Below are 26,210 nucleotides of genomic sequence, written 5' to 3'. Positions count from 1 at the left end.
GGTCTTCACCCCTCCCCTTCCACCAGCAATGCACAAGCAATGGTCTTCACCCCTCCCCTTCCACCAGCAATGCACAAGCAATGGTCTTCACCCCTCCCCTTCCACCAGCAATGCACAAGCAATGGTCTTCACTCCTCCCCTTCCACCAGCAATGCACAAGCAATGGTCTTCACTCAGACATTAATGTGCAACAAGATCATGTCCAACTTTTGAAACCCATGTCCCTTTATACTGGCATAGCTTCCATTCATTCTCCACAGATGCAGAAAGCACAAGATACTGAATAGTGTGGAGTGTTCTTAGTCAGCGCTGGGCAAGATGCAAGCAGATACGTGCACCTGTCATTAGTGAAGGATGGAAGGTGTAAGGAGAGCCTCAGTCATGTCTGCCCAGAGATCTATGAATTAATCAGGAGACTGTCAGCATATGACAGTCACAATACCAGCGTAACCTTATCACCTTCCATGGAGTGTCCTGTCTGTCATCCATCTCGTATTGTACAGATGATCAGGGAAACCACCTGTGCCGTCTGTCTGAATATTCATCCTGTGAGGCCTCTGCTAAAATATAGAGTCTTAGAATGGTGCCCACTAAACATCCAACCTCACCACTTCTTTGTAATATGAGGGACTACCTAAAGTATCCATTCAATATATTCACTCAGTCTACTCTTCTACTACATAGATTTGGTAAGATTGGACCAAAAAGATTGGATCATTAGTAGCAACCATAAGATTGTGGATCATTTGGTGGACATTGGAACAACCACGAGTCTACGAGTACGCCAATAACAGCTGCCATATCGTTGCCCAACTCACACAGCAGTGTCCATCACAACCCCTACAGTGCAATCAGCAAGGCTTTATGGGAACAACTAAATAGCAAAGAACAGGAGAGCAAATCCAGTGGCGTAGGAATCACCCTAGCAACCATAGCATCTGCTATGGGACCCATAGCCAAGAGGAGGGGGGGAGGGGCAGCACCAATATCTGGTGGTGTTGGGCTACATGGAGACCTTTGGTTGGCACTGTGGCAAAAAATAGGAAAAAGAATCGAATGTGAAACGCAAAACACAGAATTGAAAAAAACTTCCAAAAAGCACAGGTGTAAGTGTTAAAACCAATAGGTACCGCTATAAAAATAAAAAAGTCAGATACTCACCTAAGGCGAGGGAAGGCTCGGTCCTAATGAGCCTTCCCTCTCCTCTCCCGGTGCCCTCGGTGCTGCGCTGGCTCCCCCGTTCGCGACCGCCGCCGCAGGGACTTCGGAGGTCTTCGGGAGCACTCGAGCTTCCGAAGACGGGCTGCTCCATATTACGCACACGCGATTGTGTCCTAGAGGACACTTGCGCATGCGTAGTATGGAGCGGCCCGTCTTCGGGAGCCCGAGTGCTCCCGAAGGCTTCCGAAACATCCCTTCGGCAGCGGAAGTGGCAGTATTTGACCGAACTGGTCGAATACTGCTACGGGGGAGCCAGCGCGGGACCGTACACCGGGAGAGGAGAGGGAAGGCTCATTAGGACCGAGCCTTCCATCTCCTTAGGTGAGTATCTGACTTTTTTATTTTTATAGCGGTAAACATTCACTTTAAGGCAATCTTAGTATTTTTCCTGGGTAGTCATTACAGATAGGAATTTAGATTGAACATGCAAAATATTTTTTATTGTAACACGAACAATAATAAAGATGATCAGAACCTATGTAAGGTATTCACCTTCCAAAAAGCATTACTTTCTAAATGCACATTTTGCTGCAGTTACAGCAGTTTCTTGGCTAAACTGCTCCCAGTACGAGGGTGTATACATTGCCCCTCCACCCCCCTTCTATGGGCTCGATAACGTTATTGGTGATGCGGTATGTAGCCCACCCAGAATAGGTAGACAGGTATAGGTGCCACAGTATATAGGTTACCCAGGTGTAGGTGTCCCAGTATAGGTAAAAAGAACAAACGACTGGCTCTCGACCTGGATTTATGCAATTATAGCTTGACTTATTAGTAGCACGGCCACTAGATAGCATGACGTTTCGGCACTCAGGCCTTCATCAAATGCTAAATTAATAAAGGCCTGCGTGCTGAAACGTTGTGCCATCTAGTGTCTGTGCTACTAATAAATCAAGCTATAATTGCATAAATTCAGGTTGAGACCCAGTCGTTTGATCTTTTAACATTGGATTTTGACACCTGTTGTTGGGATCCGAGTGTTGGCTGGCTGACTCCCTGGTTGAGAAAAGATTTGTGGTCTCAGCGATTGGGCAAATCGTTTTTTTTTCTGTGTGCCCCAGTATAGGTATCCAAGAAAAGGTGCTTTGAGGCTCTCAGCTATACACAGTTACGGGAGAGCTGTGCTGGGGAGGGGCAGCGGGTGCGCGGAGATCTTCAATTAAGTTATCTTCATTGGAACATTTCTGAGGATACTGTTGTGGGAACATTAATTAAAGGTAAGTATTTCGGTTACTTAACATTAATGAAGGGCTTTCCTTGTTGTTGCCTGTTTATTTTTATTTTTTAACTCTTTGTGGAAATAGGTAAGGGGTTCTCAGTACCCCATTTCTCATTTCACCTGGGGAGGAGACAGGCATCTGGGGGTCCCCTTCTTAAAGGGGACTCCCAGATGCTACCATAAACACCCCCCGGCCCATCGAAGAGCCCCTTGTCCATGAATTGGGCAAGGGCTCTGGGGGAGAGCCCCCCCCCCACATATCATGGACCATACAGGTTGGTATAACTCAGGGTGCGGAGCCCCATGCTGCTCAGGCTCCACATTCTGACTATCCCAGCCTGCATGGGGGGCAGAGGCTCAGGAGGAGGAGACCACGTTAATTTTTTTTTTTAATTACCACTTTCTTTTCCAAAAAATAGGTAAGGTTGACAAGGATCCTTATACAGCAACACTGCGGCTGTATAGTGATCCCTGGCCGAAGCGTTGTCACATGTCCAGGTGATCATTACACACTGCACACTGACCGCCTGGAAACCTTGGCATGGAATTCACTGCTCTTTCTTTTGAAATACGTAAGTGTACGCTATTCACAGGTCGATACATTATCCGCCATTTAATCACATTAAAAAAACAAAACATTTTTTCTACCGTAACTTTAAAATCGATTTTCTCAGAAACAACAAGCCCCCCCGATCTTCTTAAAGAGAAACTCCGACCAAGAATTGAACTTTATCCCAATCAGTAGCTGAAACCCTCTTTTACATGAGAAATCTATTCCTTTGTTGCATTGTGGGAAATAGCTGTTTACAACTGCCAAAAAAGCATGCGGCAGCTACATCACTTGCCAACAGTAAAAATGTCACCATGTTATAAATGTCAGAATGTAAATCAGGGATTTAAAAGATTTTACAATGGGTAAACACTAACTAAATCAAATCGCTAGGGATATCAAATCTAACCCAAAAAAGTTTTACAAGTACATCAACTCTAAAAAAAGAAAGGTTGACTGTATAGGACTCCTAAAGGATGAGGGTGGGAACTCAATGGTGGATGACCAAGGTAAGGCAGAGTTATTAAATGCTTTCTTTGCTTCTGTCTTCACAAAGGAAACAGCACTGTTGCAAATTACAGAGGCAGAAGAATCTCAATCTTCTAACTGTAATATTCAATACTTAACGCAGGAAGAAGTAAAGGCAAGACTAAATAAATTAAAAATAGACAAGGCACCTGGCCCGGATGGCATGCATCCTCGGGTCCTAAGGGAATTAAGTTCAGTTATAGCTAAACCCCTTTATCTTATCTTTTGTGACTCTCTTGCAACTGGCAGAGTCCCAGTGGATTGGCGTACAGCCCACTTTTTCCCATTATTTAAGAAGGGCAAAAAATCAGATCCAGGAAATTATAGACCTGTAAGCTTAACATCAGTTGTATGCAAACTATTTGAGGGGTTACTAAGAGATACTATACATGACTTCATAGTAGAAAATAATCTTATTTCTCAGCATCAACATGGGTTTACTAAAGACAGGTCCTGTTTGACTAACATGCTCAGCTTTTATGAGGTAGTGAATGCTAATAGGGATATTGGGAATGCTGTAGATGTGATATACTTGGACTTTGCAAAGGCCTTCGACACTGTTCCCCACAGAAGTCTGGTGCAAAAGTTGAGGATGCAAGGACTGGGGAAGAGTTTGTGTGCATGGATAGGGAACTGGCTAATGGACAGAAAACAAAGAGTTGTGGTCAATGGATCATACTCAAAATGGGAGACTGTTAGCAGTGGGGTCGCACAGGGGTCTGTACTGGGTCCAGTGCTCTTCAATTTATTTATTAATGACTTAGTAGATGCAGTAGTGAGCAATGTTGCTATTTTAGCAGATGATACAAAATTGTGCAGAATCATCAACTCTCAGGAAGATAGTGTCATATTGCAACAGGATGTGGAAAGGATGGCTATATGGGCACATACATGGCAGATGAAATTCAATGTTGACAAATGTAAAGTCATGCATTTTGGTCATACCAATGGTCTAGCACCATACAAAATAAATGGGATACAGTTGGGGACATCAAACTTGGAGAAGGACTTAGGAGTACTCATCGACAACAAGTTAAATAATCGTACTCAATGCCAAGCCGCTGCAGCTAAAGCGAACAAAATTTTGGGATGCATTAAAAGGGAAATAAAAACTCGAGATGCTAGCATAATATTGCCCCTGTTTAACTCTCTAGTAAGGCCACATCTAGAATATGGAATTCAGTTCTGGGCACCACATTACAAAAAAGATATTGCAGTTTTAGAGCAGGTGCAGAGACGAGCAACAAAATTGATACGTGGGATGGAAGGTCTCACTTATCAAGAAAGGTTAGATAAACTGGGTTTATTTAGTCTAGAGAAAAGATGCCTTAGAGGGGATCTAATTAACATGTATAAATACATCAGAGGGCAATATAATAGCTTGGCGGATGAGCTTTTTGTCCCTAGGCCTTCTCAAAGGACTAGAGGACATGATCTGCGCATGGAGGAAAAACATTTTAGCCATTTATTTAGGAAAGGGTTCTTTACAGTAAGAGTGATTAAGATGTGGAATGCATTGCCACAGGAAGTAGTTATGGCAAACTCTATACCTGCATTTAAAGGGGGCTTAGATGCTTTCCTTGCGATGAAAGACATCCATGGCTACAATTACTAGGTTATGCCTAATGATGTTGATCCAGGGATTTTATCTGATTGCCATCTGGAGTCAGGAAGGAATTTTTTCCCTTTTGGGGCTAATTGGACCATGCCTGGTGGGGTTTTTTCGCCTTCCTCTGGATCAACAGGGATATGTGAGGGTGCAGGCTGGTGTACTTTGTACTCAGGAAGAAAGGAGACTGCTACACACACGTGTATACTTAACTGGGAGCATGGGAATCAAGGTGCCAGAAGTCCATAAATTGCAAAAAGGAAATCCCGCTACACCAGAAGTAGGGTGAAAATAGAAAAACTTTTATTCTTGATCCAACATCAGTGTAGTATAAAAAGAGTGAGAACAAGCCCAAACCAACTTGGTTAACACACAAAGGATCATATAGGTGCGGTTACGGCACCTGCCGTTATTGCCGAGTTCACAACCAGACACGTGAAATTGTCTCCCTCTCCAGACACAGCAACTACGATGTTAAACAGTATATTAACTGCCAGACCCAGAATGTTGTCTATTTGGTTGCTTGCATGGAATGTGGGATTCAATACGTGGGGTGTACTACTCGTCCCCTCCGTCAGAGGATTGCAGAGCACTATAACGGTGCTGGAAGGTGTCTTAGAAACACTGCCTATATCAGCCACGCCTCCAGCGTCTCCAAACACTTTTTCTATGCTCATTCAGGCAATATGTCTGGGTTTAAATTTCAGGGCATAGAAAGATTAACATATCCACCCAGGGGAGGGGATTTATATAATAGATTATTAAAACGAGAAGCCTTTTGGATATGGAGACTAGGGACTCGTGTCCCCTTGGGGCTTAATTCGAGATTGCACCTCAATACCTTTTATGACAAGTAGTCAGTATCTCAGCTGGTTCCTTCCTCCTTGTGTTCCTTTTCCCCTCTCCCTCTCCTCTCCACCCTTAACCACACAGGTATATGCTGGTTATTTGACCTAACAGGTTTCTCCCAAAATTCATGCATGCTGTCTGTTTTCTATTAATCATGATCTATGGGTAGTCTGTCAACTGATGCTATGTTCTTCCTGTGTTTTTAACCAATTGATTATTTAGTGATTTTATGTATCTGTATTGGTCTATACCATTCTTAAATAGTATGTATATATCTTTAAGGCCAATGTGTACACCCCTCTTGGACGTGGCCCCACACTATTTAATCTGTGCAACACATGTTCTTGTAAGCTATGATTAAGGAGCCATTCTATGCTCCGATACGCGTGAGCTTTTTTATACTGCACTGATGTTGGATCAAGAATAAAAGTTTTTCTATTTTCACCCTACGTCTGGTGTAGCGGGATTTCCTTTTTGCAATTTATGTACTTTGTACTGGTTGAACTCGATGGACGTATGTCTTTTTTCAACCAAAATAACTATGTAACTATGTAATACATAACTATTGTAAAAATGAAGCACTTTTTTTATTACATTATTTTCATTGGCGTTTCTCTTTAACCACTTAACCCCCGCCCGTACGGATTTCTCCGTCCCTTTTTCCATCCTTTAACCCCCAGGGATGGAGAAATCCGTACTTTCCGCGCTCCCGCCGCTGCCCGCGCTCCCGCTCGCAAACACGCCGCCCGCCGCTAGTAAACACGCCGCCGCCCGCTCGCCCAGAGATCAACGAACGGGAAAATCCATTCCCGTTTGTTGATCTAAGCCCCGCAATGATCCACTGCTCTCCGATGGGCAGCGCAATCATTGTGGAAAAAAAACAAACACTCACAGCCTCCTAGTACTTCCTGCGAGCATCCGGAAGGACGCTCGCAGGTCGCAATAAACAAAAAGTTACTGTTGCCATCTTGTGGCCAAATAGTAAAACTACACCCTAAGCATTTTTTACATAGAAATAAATTAGTGTTACACAAAAAATTAACTCATTACCTCCCACACTCCCCATTTTTTTTTTTTTTTTTGTAATTAAAATAAAATAAAAAAATTTACAATTAAAAAAAATACATAAATAGTTACCTTAGGGACTGATTTTTTTTAAATATTTATGTCAAGAGGGTATAACACTGTTACTTTATAAACTATGGGCTTGTAATTAGGGATGGACGCAAAACTGAAAAAAATGCACCTTTATTTACAAATAAAATATTGGCGCCAAACATTGTGATAGGGACATAATTTAAACGGTTTTATAACTGGGACAAAAGGGCAAATAAATTTCATGGGTTTTAATTACAGTAGCATGCATTATTTAAAAACTATAATGGCCGAAAACTAAAAAATAATAAATTTTTTCCCCACATTTTTCCTATTTTCCCATTAAAACACATTTAGAATAAAATAATTCTTGGCATAATGTCCCACCTAAAGAAAGCCTAATTGGTGGCGGAAAAAACAAGATATAGTTCATTTCATTGTGATAAGTAATGATAAAGTTATAGACGAATGAATGGAAGGAGCGCTGAAAGGTGAAAATTGCTCTGGTGCTCAGGGGGTAAAACCCCTCAGTGGTGAAGTGGTTGAAGGTTACCCGAAGTGACGTGTGACATCATGAGATAGACATGGGTATGTACAGTGCCAAGCACACTAATAACTATGCTGTGCTCCTTTTTTTTCTTTCTCTGCCTGAAAGAGTTAAACATCAGGTATGTAAGTGCCTGACTCAGTCCTGACTCAGACAGGAAGTGACTACAGTGTGATCCTCACTGATAAGAAATTCCAACAATAAAACACTTTCCTAGCAGAAAATGGCTTCTGAGAGCAGGAAAGAGATAAAAAGGGTCAATAGTTCCTAGATTTTAGCTCTGGCTTACTTCAATGAATGCGTCATTGAGCAAAAACAATTAAACAGTTAAAACTTAAAAAAGTAGATTTAAACATAAAATAAAACTGTGGAATATCTTAAAGACATTTTTAGGAGAAGGAAGATAGATACAATCATTTATTTCATTAGTTTATTTTCAGGTGTCCTTTAACACACCATATGAATGTGGTGATTCTAGCTTGTATGAGGAGTTTTCCGTTAACAAAAATTCTAGTAAATGCGATCGGTCATTATTCACCAGAAACCATTCGCCAGCGAACATGTGCGGCCAGCCTGTGACAATGATTGGGGTAGTCGTGTCATTGTGGGGCCACTAGCAGTCATGTCTGTATGTTTGTAGAAAAAGCGTATCAGCACACCGGTTTTCATTAAGTTCACGCTCTTTTATTGAGCCATGCGTTACCAAAGAGGTATAAAGCCTAGGGCGGAGGCGAATGGAGATTACACGCCCATTGCGGGCGGAACAGACAGCTCCGCTGTGCTTGGGGCATTGCGACTGTTGCATAGCAACAGGTCGCAACTAGCCCCATTACGTATAACTGACTGACACGCCCATTGGGGGCGGAGCATGCAGCTCCATCACGACGGGGGCGGAAGCAAACGGTGAGAGCGGCGAATCCCATTGCTTGGGACCCCTCCACCTATGATAGACGAGGGGCGGAGCCTAGACACGCAGCGCGCGGTGGACAATCAGCCTGTCAGCCAGGCCAGTAACGGCTGCGTGTCATTTCACACATTTCAAACGCTGCAGCAATTACCTATGGTTTGACAACAGGGTGTGACTGGAGAATCCCCTGACAGGTATGAATAGCAAAGTACAGTAGCGCTGTTCGCACTGAGAAACAATATCATTTAACTAATGGTTTTGATTACAGGTTACGAGTGATAATGTAGCATGCTCATATTGTAAACAATGGAGATGACATCACTGTTTTGCATCATTTGGGGTGGGGTTAATGGGGATTATGTTAGTTCATATAGGTGGTTTGAGTTGCATGCATTTGTAACCATACGCCTTGAAGAAGGGGGACCCTGTGCGGCCCCCGAAACAATTGTCAGGCTTTATACCTCTTTGGTAACGCATGGCTCAATAAAAGAGCGTGAACTTAATGAAAACCGGTGTGCTGATACGCTTTTTCTACAGTTTCACATGAGACATTTGCCTATGTCCCAGTGTCAAGCACCCGAATGATAATATTTTTTGATGGTGTGCCCTCTGGAACCTTTTTCTTTGCATGTCTGTATGTTTATCATGCAAGATTCACATTTTTGTAGAAAATAAATTAGCCGTAGCAGAGATGATGTTTTTCAATGTTTCACAGAATAAAATAACAAAAAACAGTGTTTAAAATAAAGTAGGACTCCGGTATAACTATTCTGAGCTCTCCTCCTCTGATATACAGAGAGGTACAGACTAACCAGCAAGCTCATGGTGACCCAGAACTCAATGGTTAATTTGCATATATTCAGCAGTGGTGCTCTGGGAGACATCTCGAGCTCACTCTAACCTGAATTATCGCAAATTCTTTCTGTTTTAGGAAAGCAAATTTTTGTTTTTCTTAACATCTCAGTAAGGGGGCTTTTAGGACCATTGTAGTCCCTTACACACTCCAATGAGTTCTGGGTCACCATGAGCTTGCTGGTTAGTCTGTACCTCTCGGTTTACAAGCCCTACTCCATAGAGCCAAATTAATCCATGCCATGCACTGATGAGGATCAAACAATCCGAAACAGTCTGTATGCATGTTGGATTATTATGGCTCTGTACAATTTAACAAGCTGACACATCATTGCAATCCAGCGGTTCTGGAGGTGTGTTTAGCTTCTTAGGGTACAATGGTTAATTTGCATATATTCAGCAGTGGTGCTCTGGGAGACATCTCGAGCTCACTCCAACCTGAATTATCGCAAATTCTTTCTGTTTTAGGAAAGCAAATTTTTGTTTTTCTGATATACAGAGAATGGGTTACTGTCCAGTCATCCTTCCTAATTCCATGTGTAATATTTACTGCTAGCAGCAGAGGGCGCTGTCTGACCAGATATAGAGCCACAGGTAATCCATATATGATCCATCAGGGAGTACTGTGTATCAGGCAGGATTACTGCATTGTGTGGCTCACAAGCAGAATGCTGGTTCCAGGGCTCTCCCTTCACTCGCAAAGATGCTGAGCATGTGCACCCCTGCCCTGGAACTAGCATTGAGCTGGAAGCCTCCATCAGATGGAAGATCAGCCTTGTGAAGGGTCTCCTCTGTATACCTGTAGGGGCTTTTCTGCCTGAAACATGGGGGATAATTATCTGGCTGCAATGACGCCCATCCCTCTGATTGGATGGAAAGCACACAAACAGGCAGACAGTCAGTGCTTGAAGGTTATGTGCTGGAAGCAAGAAAAATGGGCAAGTATAGGGATCGGAGTGACTAGACGGCTGGATCAGAGCTTCTCCAAAGCAGCAAGTGTTCTCAGTGTTCCTGGGATACAGTGCTTAATGTCTGCCAGAAGTGGTTCCAGAAATGAGTCCAGGCCTGACCACCAGGGGGAGCTGCACTATATTATAGGCTGATAGTGTGTTATAGATATATAGTCAGATATCACAGGACACCTTCACAGGTCTTGTGGCGTCCAAGCCTGACCACCAGTGGGTGCTGCACTGTATTATAGGCTGATAGTGTATTACATGTATTATATATAGTCAGATACCGCAGGACACCTTCACTGGTCTTGTGGAGTCCAGGCCTGACCACCAGGGGGAGCTGCACTCTATTATAAGCTGATAGTGTATTACATGTATTATATATAGTCAGATACCACAGGGCACCTTCATGGGTCTTGTGGAGTCCAGGCCTAACCACCAGGGGGAGCTGCACTCTATTATAGGCTGATCGTGTATTATATGTATTATAGATATATAGTCAGATACCACAGGACACCCTCACAGATCTTGTGGAGTCCTGGCCTGACCACCAGGGGAGCTGCACTCTATTATAGGCTGATCGTGTATTATATGTATTATAGATATATAGTCAGATACCACAGGACACCCTCACAGATCTTGTGGAGTCCAGGCCTGACCATCAGGGGGAGCTGCACTCTATTATAGGCTGATCGTGTATTATATGTATTATAGATATATAGTCAGATACCACAGGACACCCTCACAGATCTTGTGGGGTCCAGGCCTGACCACCAGGGGGAGTTGCACTATATTATAGCTGATAGTGTATTATATGTATTATAGATATATAGTCAGATACCACAGGACACCCTCACAGGTCTTGTGGAGTCCAGACCTGACCACCAGGGGGAGCTGCACTATATTATAGGCTGATAGTGTATTATATATATTATAGATATATAGTCAGATACCACAGGACACCTTCACAGGTCTTGTGGAGTCCAGGCCTGACCACCAGGGGGAGCTGTGCTATATTATAGGCTGATAGTGTATTATATATATTATAGATATATAGTCAGATACTACAGGACACCCTCACAGGTCTTGTGGAGTCCAGGCCTGACCACCAGGGGGAGCTGTGCTATATTATAGCTGATAGTGTATTATATGTATTATAGATATATAGTCAGATACCACAGGACACCTCACAGGTCTTGTGGAGTCCAGGCCTGACCACCAGGGGGAGCTGCACTCTATTATAGGCTTATAGTGTATTATATATATATTATAGATATATAGTCAGATACCACAGGACACCTTCACAGGTCTTGTGGAGTCCAGGCCTGACCACCAGGGGGAGCTGCACTATATAATAGGCTGATGGTGTATAACATGTATTATAGAGATATAGTCAGATAGCACATGACACCTTCACAGGTCTTGTGGAGTCCAGGTCTGACCACCAGGGGGAGCTGCACTATATTATAAGATGATAGTGTATTATATGTATTACAGAGATAAATTCAGATACCACAGGACACCTTCACAGGTCTTGTGGAGTCCAGGTCTGACCACCAGGGGGAGCTGCACTATATTATAGGCTGATAGTGTATTATATGTATTATAGATATATAGTCAGATACCATAGGACACCTTCACAGGTCTTGTGGAGTCCAGGCCTGACCACCAGGGGGAGCTGCACTATATTATAGGCTGATAGTGTATTATATGTATTATAGATATAGCCAGATACCACAGGACACCTTCACAGGTCTTGTGGAGTCCAGGTCTGACCACCAGGGGGAGCTGCACTATATTATGGGCTGATTGTGTATTATATGTATTACAGAGATAAATTCAAATACCACAGGACACCTTCACAGGTCTCTTTTGAGTCCAGGCCTGACCACCAGGGGGAGCTGCACTATATTATAGGCTGATAGTGTATTATATGTATTATAGATATATAGTCAGATACCACAGGACACCTTCACAGGTCTCTTTTGAGTCCAGGCCTGACCACCAGGGGGAGCTGCACTATATTATAGGCTGATAGTGTATTATATGTATTATAGATATAGTCAGATACCACAGGACACCTTCACAGGTCTTGTAGAGTCCAGGCCTGACCACCAGGGGGAGCTGCACTATATTATAGGCTGATAGTGTATTATATATATTATTGTGACATCCAGGCATGGCGGGGTCAAACAAGGGAGTGCTGCAGGATACTAGGCAGGTGGTAGCACAGATTTGGCTGACCAGGGTATATATATAAGAGGTCATAGAGATACAGCACCTGCCAGTCACAGTCACCAGGGGTCACTCACCGGGGGTCACCAGGGGTCGCCGGACACCTCTAGGTTGTATTTATAGAGCTGGGAATGAGGGCAGCTGCTGGATAACGATGAATGATGGAATGAGGGGTGCTGGGTTATTGCCAGAGGGGGTGACCTGACCTGAGGGGGAGGTGTCATGTGATTATTTCCTGTTTGTAAACAATGTATCGCTGAGTGACAGTTTGGGGGAATCTCCACCCACAGAGCACTGCACCCCCATTCAGGAGAGCTGTGAGAAATACCTCTCTGTGTATACCATGGGAAGGAGGCAGAACCTCTGCTAGGTTTTTATTACTGTCTGGGTTCCTGCAAACAAACACTGCCTTACGCAGTGGCGTGACTAAGGAGCTTGGGGCCCGGTTGCGAGTTTTTCATGGGGCCCCAAGCACTCTATTGATATGGAGCCTCAAAGCTTGGACAACTGCTGTGTCTGAGAGGTGTAATCAGAGTAAGGAAACAGTTAAAGAGAACCTGTAACCAAAAAAAAAAAAGTTCCCCTGGGGGGCACTCCCCTCGGGAGGGGGAAGTCTCAGGGTCCCAATGAGCCTTCCCCCTCCCCTGTGGCTGCAGGCAGTCCAGCGCTGGCTCCCCCGAAGTCTCCGGCAAGGCTGACAAGCTACATTTATGTACCTTCCCTGGCTCCAGCAGGTGGCGCTGTTGCGGCTCTCAGCGCGGAGATAGGCGGAAATATCTGATCTCTGACGGGTCCGCACTACTACGCAGGTGCAGGAGACTTGCGCCTGCGCAGTAGAGTGACCCGACAGCGATCGGCTATTTCTGCCTATCGCTGAGCGGAGAGCTGATACTGCGCCTGCGCTGGAGCCGGGAAGGTAAATATTTACATCCCTGCTGTACAGGGGGGCACAGCGAGACCACCGTGGGATGAAGGAGGGCGGAGGGAGCCTCAATAGGATCCGGAGGCTTCCCCCACCCGAGGGGAGTACACCCCAGGGGACTTTACCGGTTTTCTTTAAAGAACAAGTTACACCCATGCTAACCTAGAAATAAAAAACACATATATAAGTAGATAAATACTACTTCTACTTACATAACAGATGTATTGTGCTATTTACGTAATGATTCCTGTGAATATAAAGGAAAAGCAGAAAATCCTATTCTAGGCAGTGGCCATCTTTCCAAGCTATCCTCCCTGACTCTTGTTTTCCCCCCTCCCTTCTCTTGCTCATTGTGTATTCATTAGCTGCCCTCCTCCCAGAGTCTTCAGACACTCCCACTGAGGTGTATACTAAAAATGCACTGTCTTTTTTAATTACACATCCAATCACTGAGTCACCTCAGCCTTGCTTGTAAACACAAGTGATCAGAGGGTGTTTCTGATAAGCAGCTAGGCAGGGAAATAAATGGAAGAGGAGGAATATATTATAGATAAAAAGAACTCCCAGCATTCAACTCTTTGGCATTGTTTGGCACCAGGGCCAGTGCTCCTAAAGTACGTGATAACTCCAAACCATAACAGCAGAAAAAGTTTTGCAAGTTTTGAATGCAGGATTAGCATCTTTATCACTTACTTCACTCAGACCAGTTGCTGTTGAAATTTGATTTTTATGGTGAGAATACCGCTTTAAGGATTACCGCTATGCAATACACATGTAGAGGTGATCATTACCAGCAAAGCACCAATGCAAAGCTAATAAGATGGCTGAAGGAGAGCCCCCTAGTCGGCCTCTCTGGCCCAAGGGCCCTGGTGCGGTCACAACCTCTGCATCCCCTATTGCTACGTCAGTGGTCTTATGGTTTTGTGGGTAAATAATAAAACCCCTCTGAGGTTTTTAATGCTGTCTGTGTTACTGATGAGAAGATTCAGTTTATGTCCCAGCTCAGAGATGGGATATTAGAACCAGAACGTGAGATCCGGTCCCCCCAGAGTGGTGCACAGACAGCAATAAAAACCTGACAGATATTCTGACCATCCCTCAATGTATATTATATGTGAGAGTAAGATCTGCTGTACCACCCTGCCTGGCTGGATGGAGGAATGGAAACACATCTGTCAGGTTCTTATTTATGTCTGTGTTAAAGAGACCCGAGATGGATCTTCGGTGGGCAGATGGGATACAGAGGCATGTTCTCTGCCTCATGACATGGCTCTGGGTCCCCACACTGCCGCTCTCTGCCCCCCCCCCCCCCCCCCCCACAGGTGTGTGATTCAGACACTCAGACACTACTGCAGCCAGAGAGATCAGCAGGACTCTTTAATAGTATATTGTTTAATAGGAAACAAATATGGCAGCCTCCATATCCCTCTCACTTCAGTTGTCCTTTAACTGTCTAAAGCCATACTCAAAAGGTGGCCCAGCAGTCTACAGTATCATTTAGTATAACATCATTTAAAAGGTATTGAAAACAAAGGTGTTTTATTCCTGTCTCTGTCCCCATCTGGCAGCATTTCCCCACATCCTTCCTGTACTGTCTGGCTCAATTCCACGCTCCGCCCTTCATGATTGTACGGCTGATATTTCACTTCCTGTGCCTGGGACTGTTTGGGGTATACACTGCAGTCACTGAAATCAAGGTACAGGAAATGACAGAAAAGCTCCACTACATGGCTGAAGACAGCAGTAAAAACCCAGAAACACTTCCTACCATGCCAGTACTAAAATAACGAAAAATAACTGCTACTGCCGGACGATCATGGGGAGAAAAGTATCATGAAACCAAAGAGATAGGTGTGAATTTCCTGTTGCTTATCAGGAACAGAAAGGGCCCTTTTTCACGCAATTTCACGCAATCGTGTGCGCAATTACATCGCAACCAGATCACGTTTATTTCCATTTCCACTAGTAAAATCTTGCCACAACTGCGTTTTCATCCGCTGGGAGTGCGGCACAATTACGGTGCATTTCTGATTGCAATTTCCGACGAAGGAATAAAAAAACTTGGATCGCAGGGAAAATCGCATGCCGGCACAATTGCTGTGCAATTTTCCTGAGCTCCTATAAAAAGATTAGGAACGCAAACACACCAAAAACATGCAGGCTGGCGATTCAGGTAAAAAAACAAACGCACTAGTAGAAAATCAGCCTCGTGATTTACAGGTTAATCGCAGTGCTGATATGATTGTCTTAAGGTGGCCATACACCATACAATTTTTTAGATATTTTTTTAAAATCAAGAATTGCAATAATTTTTTTCTGACTGATTGTAACAGTTTAAAAAACCACACACATATGTTCAATTTTTCTCCAATCCTGAAAAAAAAAAAAGATTGAAAACTCAGAAAAAAAATTGCATGAAAGTGTACATCAAGTAATTGGCTATCTACCACACACAATTCGATTTTTATAAAAATTGATTCGAAAAATCCAACACTCCTGAGCTTCTCTTATCGAATAAAAATGGGAAATGCGATCATATTTCTCTAAAGAATGGGAAAAAAAAGCTTTACATTTATTGGAACAACTGATCGTTTTTATCGAATTGCTGTAAAATTGCATAATTTTATTGTAAAGTGTGTGGATACCTTAAAGTGGATCTGAAATGAAAAACTAACTATAACAAGTAACTTGTCTATATATGCTACCTAAAGTTTAGATAGTTTACACAGCAAATCTAGCTGCAAACAGCTTCAACAGAATATGATTGATTATTCCTGTGATACAATGACAGCAGCCATGTTGTTTGTAAACATTACACAGAGGCAGGCTTATCTGCATCTTGAGCAAAAAAACCTAATCCCCCCTCCTCCTCCCCCCTCCCCACTGCCTCTGAAATCTCTGGCTAGTAACACCTCCCCCTCCTCCTGCCCAGACTGAGCTCCCATGAGCCCTTGCTACTGTCTGAAAGTGCCTTGGCTCTCTGAAATCCTGTGGGCGTGGCTTGTGTGGTTTATAGAGAATTAGAGTATTAAAACAAAAACAAAAAAGTATTTGGCTCGAGGAATGCGTAAAAACAATAGGAAAGGAACACAATTATGCAATGAGTAAAAGTTCACCTCGGATCTGCTTTAAGGGCTATATCAAACTGAAAATTACGATTTTTCATGATCACTCCAGAATTGCTACAGGCAGTGATTTTGCGATTGCAGTGCTGCAGTGTGACTGCTCTCATCATAAGGTGGCCACACACCATGCAATACAATGATCCGATTTTATGGCAATTTGATAAAAAAGATCAGATTTCCCGAAAAATCAGATGCTTTTTTTTCTTTTTATTTGAGCAAGATTTCCCTTTTTTATTTGATAAACGTTGATCCTGAATGGTGGATTTTTTTGATCAATTTTTATGAAAATTGAATGGTGTGTGGTAGGTTGTCAATTTATTAATATACACACCCTAGCAATTTTCTCAGCGTTTCCAATCATTTTTATTATAATTGGGTAAAAATTGTACATAGGTGTGTGGTACATTGGTCATATTTTTGAAATCTTACAATCAGTCAGAAAAATGTATTGCAATTCTTAAATTGAACAGATATTTAAATATTGTATGGTGTGTGGCCACCTGTAGGAAGACACTGCACTGGCAATTTACCAATCAGCAATTGCAGCCCAAAGAGTGGGAACGTTCTCATCAGGGACACAGACAGCAATAAAATCCTGACCCCTCCCTGCCTCCCCCCTCCATCCCTCACCTGCTGCACCCAGCTATCGGAAAGCCCCGCCCCTCCCAAATTCTCCCATCCAGAAGTGCTGCAGAGATCCGGACCTGCTGGGTGCTCCGGCAGCTCCTCCAGCGAGGCGTCCCACCATAGAATGCGGGCAGCCCCAGCAGCTGGGCGAGGTGCAGAGACTCCCTCCTGATGTGACAGCTGGGAATACACACATTTGCATACAGCTCACACACAGCGCTGCAGGGGTTAAAGCATTACATCCCATTATGCTGGCAGGAGAAGACGGACAGTTCAACTGCGACAGTGTGAGCCGAATCTATCGCCAGCCAGGAGAGGAGCCCCCCGCCTGTGCCCTGCACTGGTCCCTGGTCACCAAACTTCTGCTACTGCGCTACGATGGGAGCCACCCTGCCGATGATGTGAGTACCCCATCCATTATCCCTCTGTGTATAGCGCCAACAGACATCACTGACCCATCAGTCTCTGCACCAGAGGAGCTTACACTCTAATGTCCCCACCACAGTCACACACTATTATTATACATTTATATAGCTCTGACATATTCCACAGCGCCGTACAGAGATCACTGATCCATTCCCATCAGTCCCTGCACCAGAGGAGCTTACACTCTAATGTGCTCACCACAGTCACACACTATTATTATACATTTATATAGCTCTGACATATTCCACAGCCCTGTACAGAGATCACTGATCCATTCCCATCAGTCTCTGCACCAGAGGAGCTTACACTCTAATGTCCTCACCACAGTCACACACTATTATTATACATTTATATAGCTCTGACATATTCCACAGCGCCGTACAGAGATCACTGATCCATTCCCATCAGTCCCTGCACCAGAGGAGCTTACACTCTAATGTGCTCACCACAGTCACACACTATTATTATACATTTATATAGCTCTGACATATTCCACAGCGCTGTACAGAGATCACTGATCCATTCCCAATCAGTCTCTGCAAAAGAGGAGCTTACACTCTAATGTCCTCACCACAGTCACACACTATTATTACACATTTATATAGCTCTGACATATTCCACAGCGCTGTACAGAGATCACTGATCCATTCCCATCAGTCCCTGCACCAGAGGAGCTTACACTCTAATGTCCTCACCACAGTCACACACTATTATTATACATTTATATAGCTCTGACATATTCCACAGCGCTGTACAGAGATCACTGATCCATTCCCAATCAGTCTCTGCACCAGAGGAGCTTACACTCTAATGTCCTCACCACAGTCACACACTATTATTACACATTTATATAGCTCTGACATATTCTACAGCGCTGTACAGAGATCACTGATCTATTCCCATCAGTCTCTGCACCAGAGGAGCTTACACTCTAATGTCCTCACCACAGTCACACACTATTATTATAATTATTATACATGTGTATAGCTCTGACATATTGCACAGCACTGTACACAGATCACTGATCCATTCCCATCAGTCTGCACCAGAGGAGCTTACACTCTAATGTCCCCACCACAGTCACACACTATTACTATACATTTATATAGCTCTGACATATTCCACAGCACTGTACAGAGATCACTGATCCATTCCCATCAGCCTCTGCACCAGAGGAGCTTACACTCTAATGTCCTCACCACAGTCACACACTATTATTATTATACATTTATATAGCTCTGACATATTCCACAGCGCTGTACAGAGATCACTGATCCATTCCCATCAGTCTCTGCACCAGAGGAGCTTACACTCTAATGTCCTCACCACAGTCTCACGCTATTATTATTATTATACATTTATATAGCTCTGACATATTCCACAGCGCTGTACAGAGATCACTGATCCATTCCCATCAGTCTCTGCACCAGAGGAGCTTACACTCTAATGTCCTCACCACAGTCTCACGCTATTATTATTATTTTACATTTATATAGCTCTGACATACACCACAGCGCTGTACAGTGATCACTGATCCATTCCCATCAGTCTCTGCACCAGAGGAGCTTACACTCTAATGTCCTCACCACAGTCTCACGCTAGTCACAGAGCTATATAAATGTAATAATAATAATAATAATATCAGGGATCTTTGTAGTTCCTGAATAGTGTAATGGGTAAGGGCTCTGCCTCTGACACAGGAGACCTGGGTTCAAATCTCCGCTCTGTCTGCTCAATAAGCTGTACCTATTCAGTAAGGAGTTTCTTGGGCAAGTCTCCCTAAAGGTGGCCACACATGATACAATAAAATGATCCAATTTTACGGCAATTCGATAAAAACAATCGTATCTCCCGAAAAAATCGAAAGCTTTTTTTTCATTAGACTGAAAAATCCGATCGGATTTCCCGTTTTCTTCGATTTTTATCGATCCGGAATGCCAGATATTTTTCTTCAATCTTTCTAAAGTTTGTATGGTGTGTGTTACATTGTCAATTTATTAATATACATACCCTAGCAATTTTGTCAGAGTTCCCAATCATTTTTTCTATCATAACTGGGGAAAAATTGAACATACGTGTGTGGTACATTGGTCATATTTTTGAAATGGTACAATCAGTCAGAAAAATTGATTGCAATTCTTAAATTGAACAGATATTTAAAAAATTGTATGGTGTGTGGCCACCTTAACACTGCTACTGCCTATAGAGTGTCCCCTAGTGGCTGCAGTTCCGGCCTAACACTGCTACTGCCTATAGAGTGTCCCCTAGTGGCTGCAGCTCCGGCCTAACACTGCTACTGCGCTGAGTGCGCTCTAGTGGCTGCAGATCTGGCCTAACACTGCTACTGCCTATAGAGAGTGCCCCCTAGTGGCTGCAGCTCCGGCCTAACACTGCTACTGCGCTGAGTGCGCTCTAGTGGCTGCAGATCTGGCCTAACACTGCTACTGCCTATAGAGAGTGCCCCCTAGTGGCTGCAGCTCCGGCCTAACACTGCTACTGCGCTGAGTGCGCTCTAGTGGCTGCAGATCTGGCCTAACACTGCTACTGCCTATAGAGCACCCCCTAGTGGCTTCAGCTCTGGCCTAACACTGCTACTGCCTATAGAGGGCCCCCTAGTGGCTGCAGCTCCGGCCTAACACTGCTACTGCGCTGAGTGCGCTCTAGTGGCTGTCTCACAAGCGCTTTGAGTCTGACAGGAGAAAAGTGCTATACAAATACTGGAATTATTATTATTACAGCGCTGTGGAATATGTCAGAGCTATATAAATGTATAATAATAATAATAGTGTGTGACTGTGGTGAGGACATAGAGTGTAAGCTCCTCTGGTGCAGAGACTGATGGGAATAGATCAGTGATCTCTGTGCAGCGCTGTGGAATATGTCAGAGCTATATAAATGTATAATAGTAGTGTGTGACTGTGGTGAGGACATTAGAGTGTAAGCTCCTCTGGTGCAGAGACTGATGGGAATAGATCAGTGATCTCTGTGCAGCGCTGTGGAATATGTCAGAGCTATATAAATGTATAATAGTAGTGTGTGACTGTGGTGAGGACATTAGAGTGTAAGCTCCTCTGGTGCAGAGACTGATGGGAATAGATCAGTGATCTCTGTACAGCACTGTGGAATATGTCAGAGCTATATAAATGTATAATAGTAGTGTGTGACTGTGGTGAGGGCATTAGAGTGTAAGCTCCTCTGGTGCAGAGACTGGTGGGAATGGATCAGTGATCTCTGTACAGCGCTGTGGAATATGTCAGAGCTATATAATTGTATAATAATAATAGTGTGTGACTGTGGTGAGGACATTAGAGTGTAAGCTCCTCTGGTGCAGAGACTGATGAGAATGGATCAGTGATCTCTGTACAGCGCTGTGGTATATGTCAGAGTTATATAAATGTATAATAATAATAGTGTGTGAGTGTGGTGAGGACATTAGAGTGTAAGCTCCTCTGGTGCAGACACTGATGGGAATGGATCAGTGATCTCTGTACAGCGCTGTGGAATATGTCAGAGCTATATAAATGTATAATAATAATAGTATGTGGCTGTGGTGAGGGCATTAGAGTGTAAGCTCCTCTGGTCGTAGCCCTTCCTCCCCTGTACAGAGGTGTTTGCTGCATTGTACATTGGGGTATATCAGTATGGGGGTTACGGTGCTGGTATTGTACACAGGTTTGTACTCCTTAGGATCAGACTGATTTGCAGTAGAAGGAATGTGTGATGTAATCTGAGTGTATAATCAGATATAAGCTGCTTTATGGTGTCTGCAGGACTTTATGTAGATATTTAGGCTCTTCTCGCTCTGAGGTGAGAGAATCTGGTATTTCTTATGGTGAAGAATGTAAAGTCTGAGGTACAAATTTTTCCTCACATAGTGTACCGAGCAGTGTATTGTGCGGCTGAGTAGCCGCTGTTCTCTGTTATCAGAAAAGCTCCTCAGAGCCCCTCGGAGGGATGGGTGGGGCGGCCCTGTGCAGACAGATGATGCCGGCCATGGTGGGGCAAGAACAGGGTGTTTCTCGGGGTGATGAACATCAGGGATCACTGAGACATCTTACTATCACACTGAGGTGAAATTATAAAATGATGAATGTTCCTCCAAAGTTCAATGTTCTCCATCTGGTTCCTGTGGTGATATCACCAATCCTTCCTCACAATCACCAGAGATACATGTGCAGATCATGGAGGGGTCTCCGCCCTTCGAATGAAGCCAAGATTCAGTCGTTTCAACCATAAAGAGTCTCAGGGATGTAGCCAGACGACAAGACGATTTTAATCTGCTGTTTCATGATTAAAATCGCAGATATACAAGTATCGTTCCCGGGGAGATATTAAACGAGACAGATGCTGTGGCTATATACTGTATGTGTATTGTAATATGGTGGCCCTTCCTGTGTGGGGATGACAACAGCAGGTACTTCCTGGGCCTCCAATCCTTCCATTATTAGCCAATGGCCAGCAAAGCTTCAAGCCATCATCAGTTATTAGCAGGTAATGGTCACTGCTAGAGATCATGGGAACTGTAGTGCCCACATCCAAGAGGCAGGTGGAGCTAGAGACAGCATCGGCCCATCCCAGTGCCCATCCTAGATAGTGCAGTCAGGCTTGGCCAACCATGCAAGCAGGATATTCAGAGCTTTTTTAAGGTGTTTAATTGGCATGATGCCAGGCAGCGGAGGGTCCGGATTGGGTTTGGGGGAGTATTTAGGTTTCTGACCTGGGTGGGTTGAAGGCCGTGTTGTAAACTATGTTGTGGGGGCCAGGACTCTTCACAAGTACTGACCTAACATGAATGCCCCCTCCCTGAAAACTCTGCATCCTCAGCTCTGATTTACCTGAAACAGATCATTTACAGAAGCACTAAACAGCCATTATACCCTGGCATGAGGGCGGTCAGCCACAGTCACAGATCAATATGGCAGCGTCCACTCACTGGCCTCCAATAGCATCAGCACAGACTGCGAGCCTCTCTCCCCCGACATCACTTATCATCCACCATTACATCTCCGAAATATTCCGGATCAACTACAGCTCAACTTTGCCCAGGAATAACAAAACAAAGAGAACTCGGGGCTTAAACTGAGAGGCCGTGTCTCTTCTCTGGAGCTATGAGCAGGCGGGTCTCTTCTCTGGAGCTAGGAGGAGGCGTGTCTCTTCTCTGGAGCTAGGAGGAGGCGTGTCTCTTCTCTGGAGCTAGGAGGAGGCGTGTCTCTTCTCTGGAGCTAGGAGGTGGTGTGTCTCTTCTCTGGAGCTAGGAGGTGGTGTGTCTCTTCTCCAGAGCTAGGAGAAGTTGTGTCTCTTCTCTGGAGCTAGGAGAAGGTGTGTCTCTTCCCTGGAGCTAGGAGAAGGTGTGTCTCTTCTCTGGAGCTAGGAGCAGGCGTGTCTCTTCTCTGGAGCTAGGAGCAGGCGTGTCTCTTCTCTGGAGTTAGGAGCAGGCATGTCTCTTCTCTGAAGCTGGGAGAAGTTGTGTCTCTTCTCTGGAGCTAGGAGTAGGCATGTCTCTTCTCTGCAGCTGGGAGAAGGCGTGTCTCTTCTCTGGAGCTAGGAGCAGGCGTGTCTCTTCTCTGGAGCTGGGAGAAGTTGTGTCTCTTCTCTGCAGCTGGGAGAAGGCGTGTCTCTTCTTTGGAGCTAGGAGCAGGCGTGTCTCTTCTCTTGAGCTAGGAGCAGGCGTATCTCTTCTGTGGAGCTGGGAGCAGGCGTGTCTCTTCTCTTGAGCTAGGAGCAGGCGTACCTCTTCTGTGGAGCTGGGAGCAGGTGTGTCTCTTCTCTGGAGCTAGGAGAAGGGGTGTCTCTTCTCTGGAGCTAGGAGAAGGGGTGTCTCTTCTCTGGAGCTAGGAGAAGGCATGTCTCTTCTCTGGAGCTAGGAACAGGCGTGTCTCTTCTCTGGAGCTAGGAGTAGGCATGTCTCTTCTCTGGAGCTAGGAGAAGGCGTGTCTCTTATCTGGAGCTAGGAGCAGGCGTGTCTCTTCTCTGGAGCTAGAAGAAGTCGTGTCTCTTCTCTGGAGCTAGGAGCAGGCGTGTCTATTCTCTGGAGCTAGGAGAAGGTGTGTCTCTTCTCTGGAGCTAGGAGAAGTCATGTCTCTTCTCTGGAGCTAGGAGAAGGGGTGTCTCTTCTCAGGAGCTAGGAGAAGGCATGTCTCTTCTCTGGAGCTAGGAACAGGCGTGTCTCTTCTCTGGAGCTAGGAGTAGGCATGTCTCTTCTCTGGAGCTAGGAGAAGGCGTGTCTCTTCTCTGGAGCTAGGAGCAGGCGTGTCTCTTCTCTGGAGCTAGAAGAAGTCGTGTCTCTTCTCTGGAGCTAGGAGCAGGCGTGTCTATTCTCTGGAGCTAGGAGAAGGTGTGTCTCTTCTCTGGAGCTAGGAGAAGTCATGTCTCTTCTCTGGAGCTAGGAGAAGTCGTGTCTCTTCTCTGCAGCTGGCAGAAGGTGTATCTCTTCTCTGGAGCTAGGAGAAGGTGTGTCTCTTCTCTGGAGCTAGGAGAAGTCATGTCTCTTCTCTGGAGCTAGGAGAAGTCGTGTCTCTTCTCTGCAGCTGGCAGAAGGTGTGTCTCTTCTCTGGAACTAGGAGGAGGCGTGTCTCTTCTCTGGAGCTGGGAGGAGTGTCTCTTCTCTGGAGCTGGGAGAAGGCATGTCTCTTCTCTGGAGCTAGGAGCAGACATGTCTCTTCTCTGCAGCTGGCAGAAGGCGTGTCTCTTCTCTGGAGCTAGGAGGAGGCGTGTCTCTTCTCTGGAGCTGGGAGAAGGAGTGTCTCTTCTCTGGAGCTAGGAGGAGGCGTGTCTCTTCTCTGGAGCTGGGAGGAGTGTCTCTTCTCTGGAGCTAGGAGAAGGCGTATCTCTTCTCTGAAGCTAGGAGTAGGCATGTCTCTTCTCTGGAGCTAGGAGTAGGCGTGTCTCTTCTCTAGAGCTGGGAGCAGGCGTGTCTCTTCTCTGGAGCTAGGAGAAGGCGTGTCTCTTCTCTGGAGCTGGGAGCAGGCGTGTCTCTTCTCTGGAGCTAGGAAAAGGGGTGTCTCTACTCTGGAGCTGGGAGAAGGGAGTCTCTTCTCTGGAGCTGGTAGCAGGCGTGTCTCTTCTCTGGAGCTGGGAGAAGGGGTGTCTCTTCTCTGGAGCTAAGAGCAGGCGTGTCTCTTCTCTGGAGCTGAGAGCAGGCGTGTCTCTTCTCTGGAGCTAGGAGAATGTGTGTCTCTTCTCTGGAGCTGGGAGAAGGCGTGTCTCTTCTCTGGAGCTAGGAGCAGGCGTGTTTCTTCTCTGGAGCTGAGAACAGGCGTGTCTCTTCTATGGAGCTAGGAGAAGGCTTGTCTCTTCTCTGGAGCTAGGAGCAGGCGTGTCTCTTTTCTGGAGCTAGGAGAAGGTGTGTCTCTTCTCTGGAGCTAGGATCTCTTCTCTGGAGCCAGGAGCAGGCGTGTCTCTTCTCTGGAGCTAGGAGCAGGTGTGTCTCTTCTCTGGAGATAGGAGCAGGCGTGTCTCTTCTCTGGAGCTTGGAGAAGGCGTGTCTCTTCTCTGGAGCTAGGAGCAGGCGTGTTTCTTCTCTGGAGCTGGGAGAAGGCGTGTCTATTCTCAGCCGTGTCTCTTCTCTGGAGCTAAGAGCAGGCGTGTCTCTTCTCTGGAGCTAGGAGCAGGTGTGTCTCTTCTCTGGAGCTAGGAGCAGGCGTGTCTCTTCTCTGGAGCTGGGAGCAGGCGTCTCTTCTCGGGAGCTAGGAGCAGGTGTCTCTTCTTTGGAGCTGGGAGCAGGCATGTCTCTTCTCTGGAGCTAGGAGCAGGTGTCTCTTCTCTGGAGCTAGGAGCAGATGTCTCTTCTCTGGAGCTATGAGCAGGCGTGTCTCCAGGACTCAGTACCATCAGCCAATGATGACAGTGAAGAGATAAGAGGCACATACTGTCTCTCACATCATTTCCCCATAGCTACTCATAAAAAATATTTACTTAATTTTTTGCATAAATGAAATATTTATTTTGGTTTTGTTGACGTTTCCATTTTCTTGCTTTGACTGAGATGGAGCTTCTCATAAGCACAACATAAAGGTTTTCTTAATTCACAGAAGGGATGAATGCCAACGTTCCCGGCCAGGAATTTGTCGGCCGCTCCTCCATCTGACGCACCATAAAAGGGCCTGAAGAACGTTTATCTGGCAGGGTTTCCGTGGAGTGGAAGTCGAGGACATCTCTCCCGAGCCGCCCAGTGATTCAGGGATACGCAGTTTATTACATTTCATCAGGAAAACTAATTATGGAGCACTTTTGTTCCTGTGCGCCGGTCAGACTCCCCCTTGCCAGGAGCAGGAGGGAGGGAAAAGATTGCAGGGTGCCCTCTGCCCAGGGGTCGCGTTCTCTGTGCCCTCACCCACCCATGTAGTCACATCTAGTAATTGCTTTTTTCATCGGCACAAATGAGCTTGTTTGATGGTTACAGAGACAATTGATGAAGCTTAGTGCTGCCAGCTGGGCACCTTCCAAGAAAAGCCCGCCTGCCAATTAACCCTTCAGTATGCAGATATCCAAGAGGCCACCAATGGGCAGAGGCAGACCTTGCGTCAGATACTTTATATATGCTCAG

The 26,210-nt window shown here is 45.1% G+C and overlaps 1 protein-coding gene across 2 annotated transcripts in view; it reads left to right on the top strand.

The window, feature by feature from the left end:
• The first annotated feature begins 2,374 nt into the window (after nt 1-2,374).
• Nucleotides 2,375-26,210, top strand: part of PIRT (phosphoinositide interacting regulator of transient receptor potential channels) — a 39,494-nt gene continuing 15,658 nt past the window's right edge. Inside the window, exons 1-2 of one of the 2 annotated variants that reach the window (XM_068262244.1) lie at nt 2,375-2,438; nt 17,498-17,640. Coding sequence is in view for 1 of the 2 variants with exons in the window: in XM_068262243.1 (XP_068118344.1) it covers nt 17,488-17,640 (153 nt within the window). In the remaining variant the exon portion in view is untranslated. Of the gene's footprint in view, nt 2,439-17,317; nt 17,641-26,210 lie in introns of those variants that run through there. The other variant, XM_068262243.1, reaches the window with a different exon arrangement.

Source organism: Hyperolius riggenbachi, chromosome 12 (assembly GCF_040937935.1).
Source record: "Hyperolius riggenbachi isolate aHypRig1 chromosome 12, aHypRig1.pri, whole genome shotgun sequence".
NCBI classification, from domain to species: Eukaryota; Metazoa; Chordata; class Amphibia; order Anura; family Hyperoliidae; genus Hyperolius; species Hyperolius riggenbachi.
Note: the sequence above shows the minus strand (reverse complement) of the source record. Positions and strands in the feature narration are given on the sequence as shown.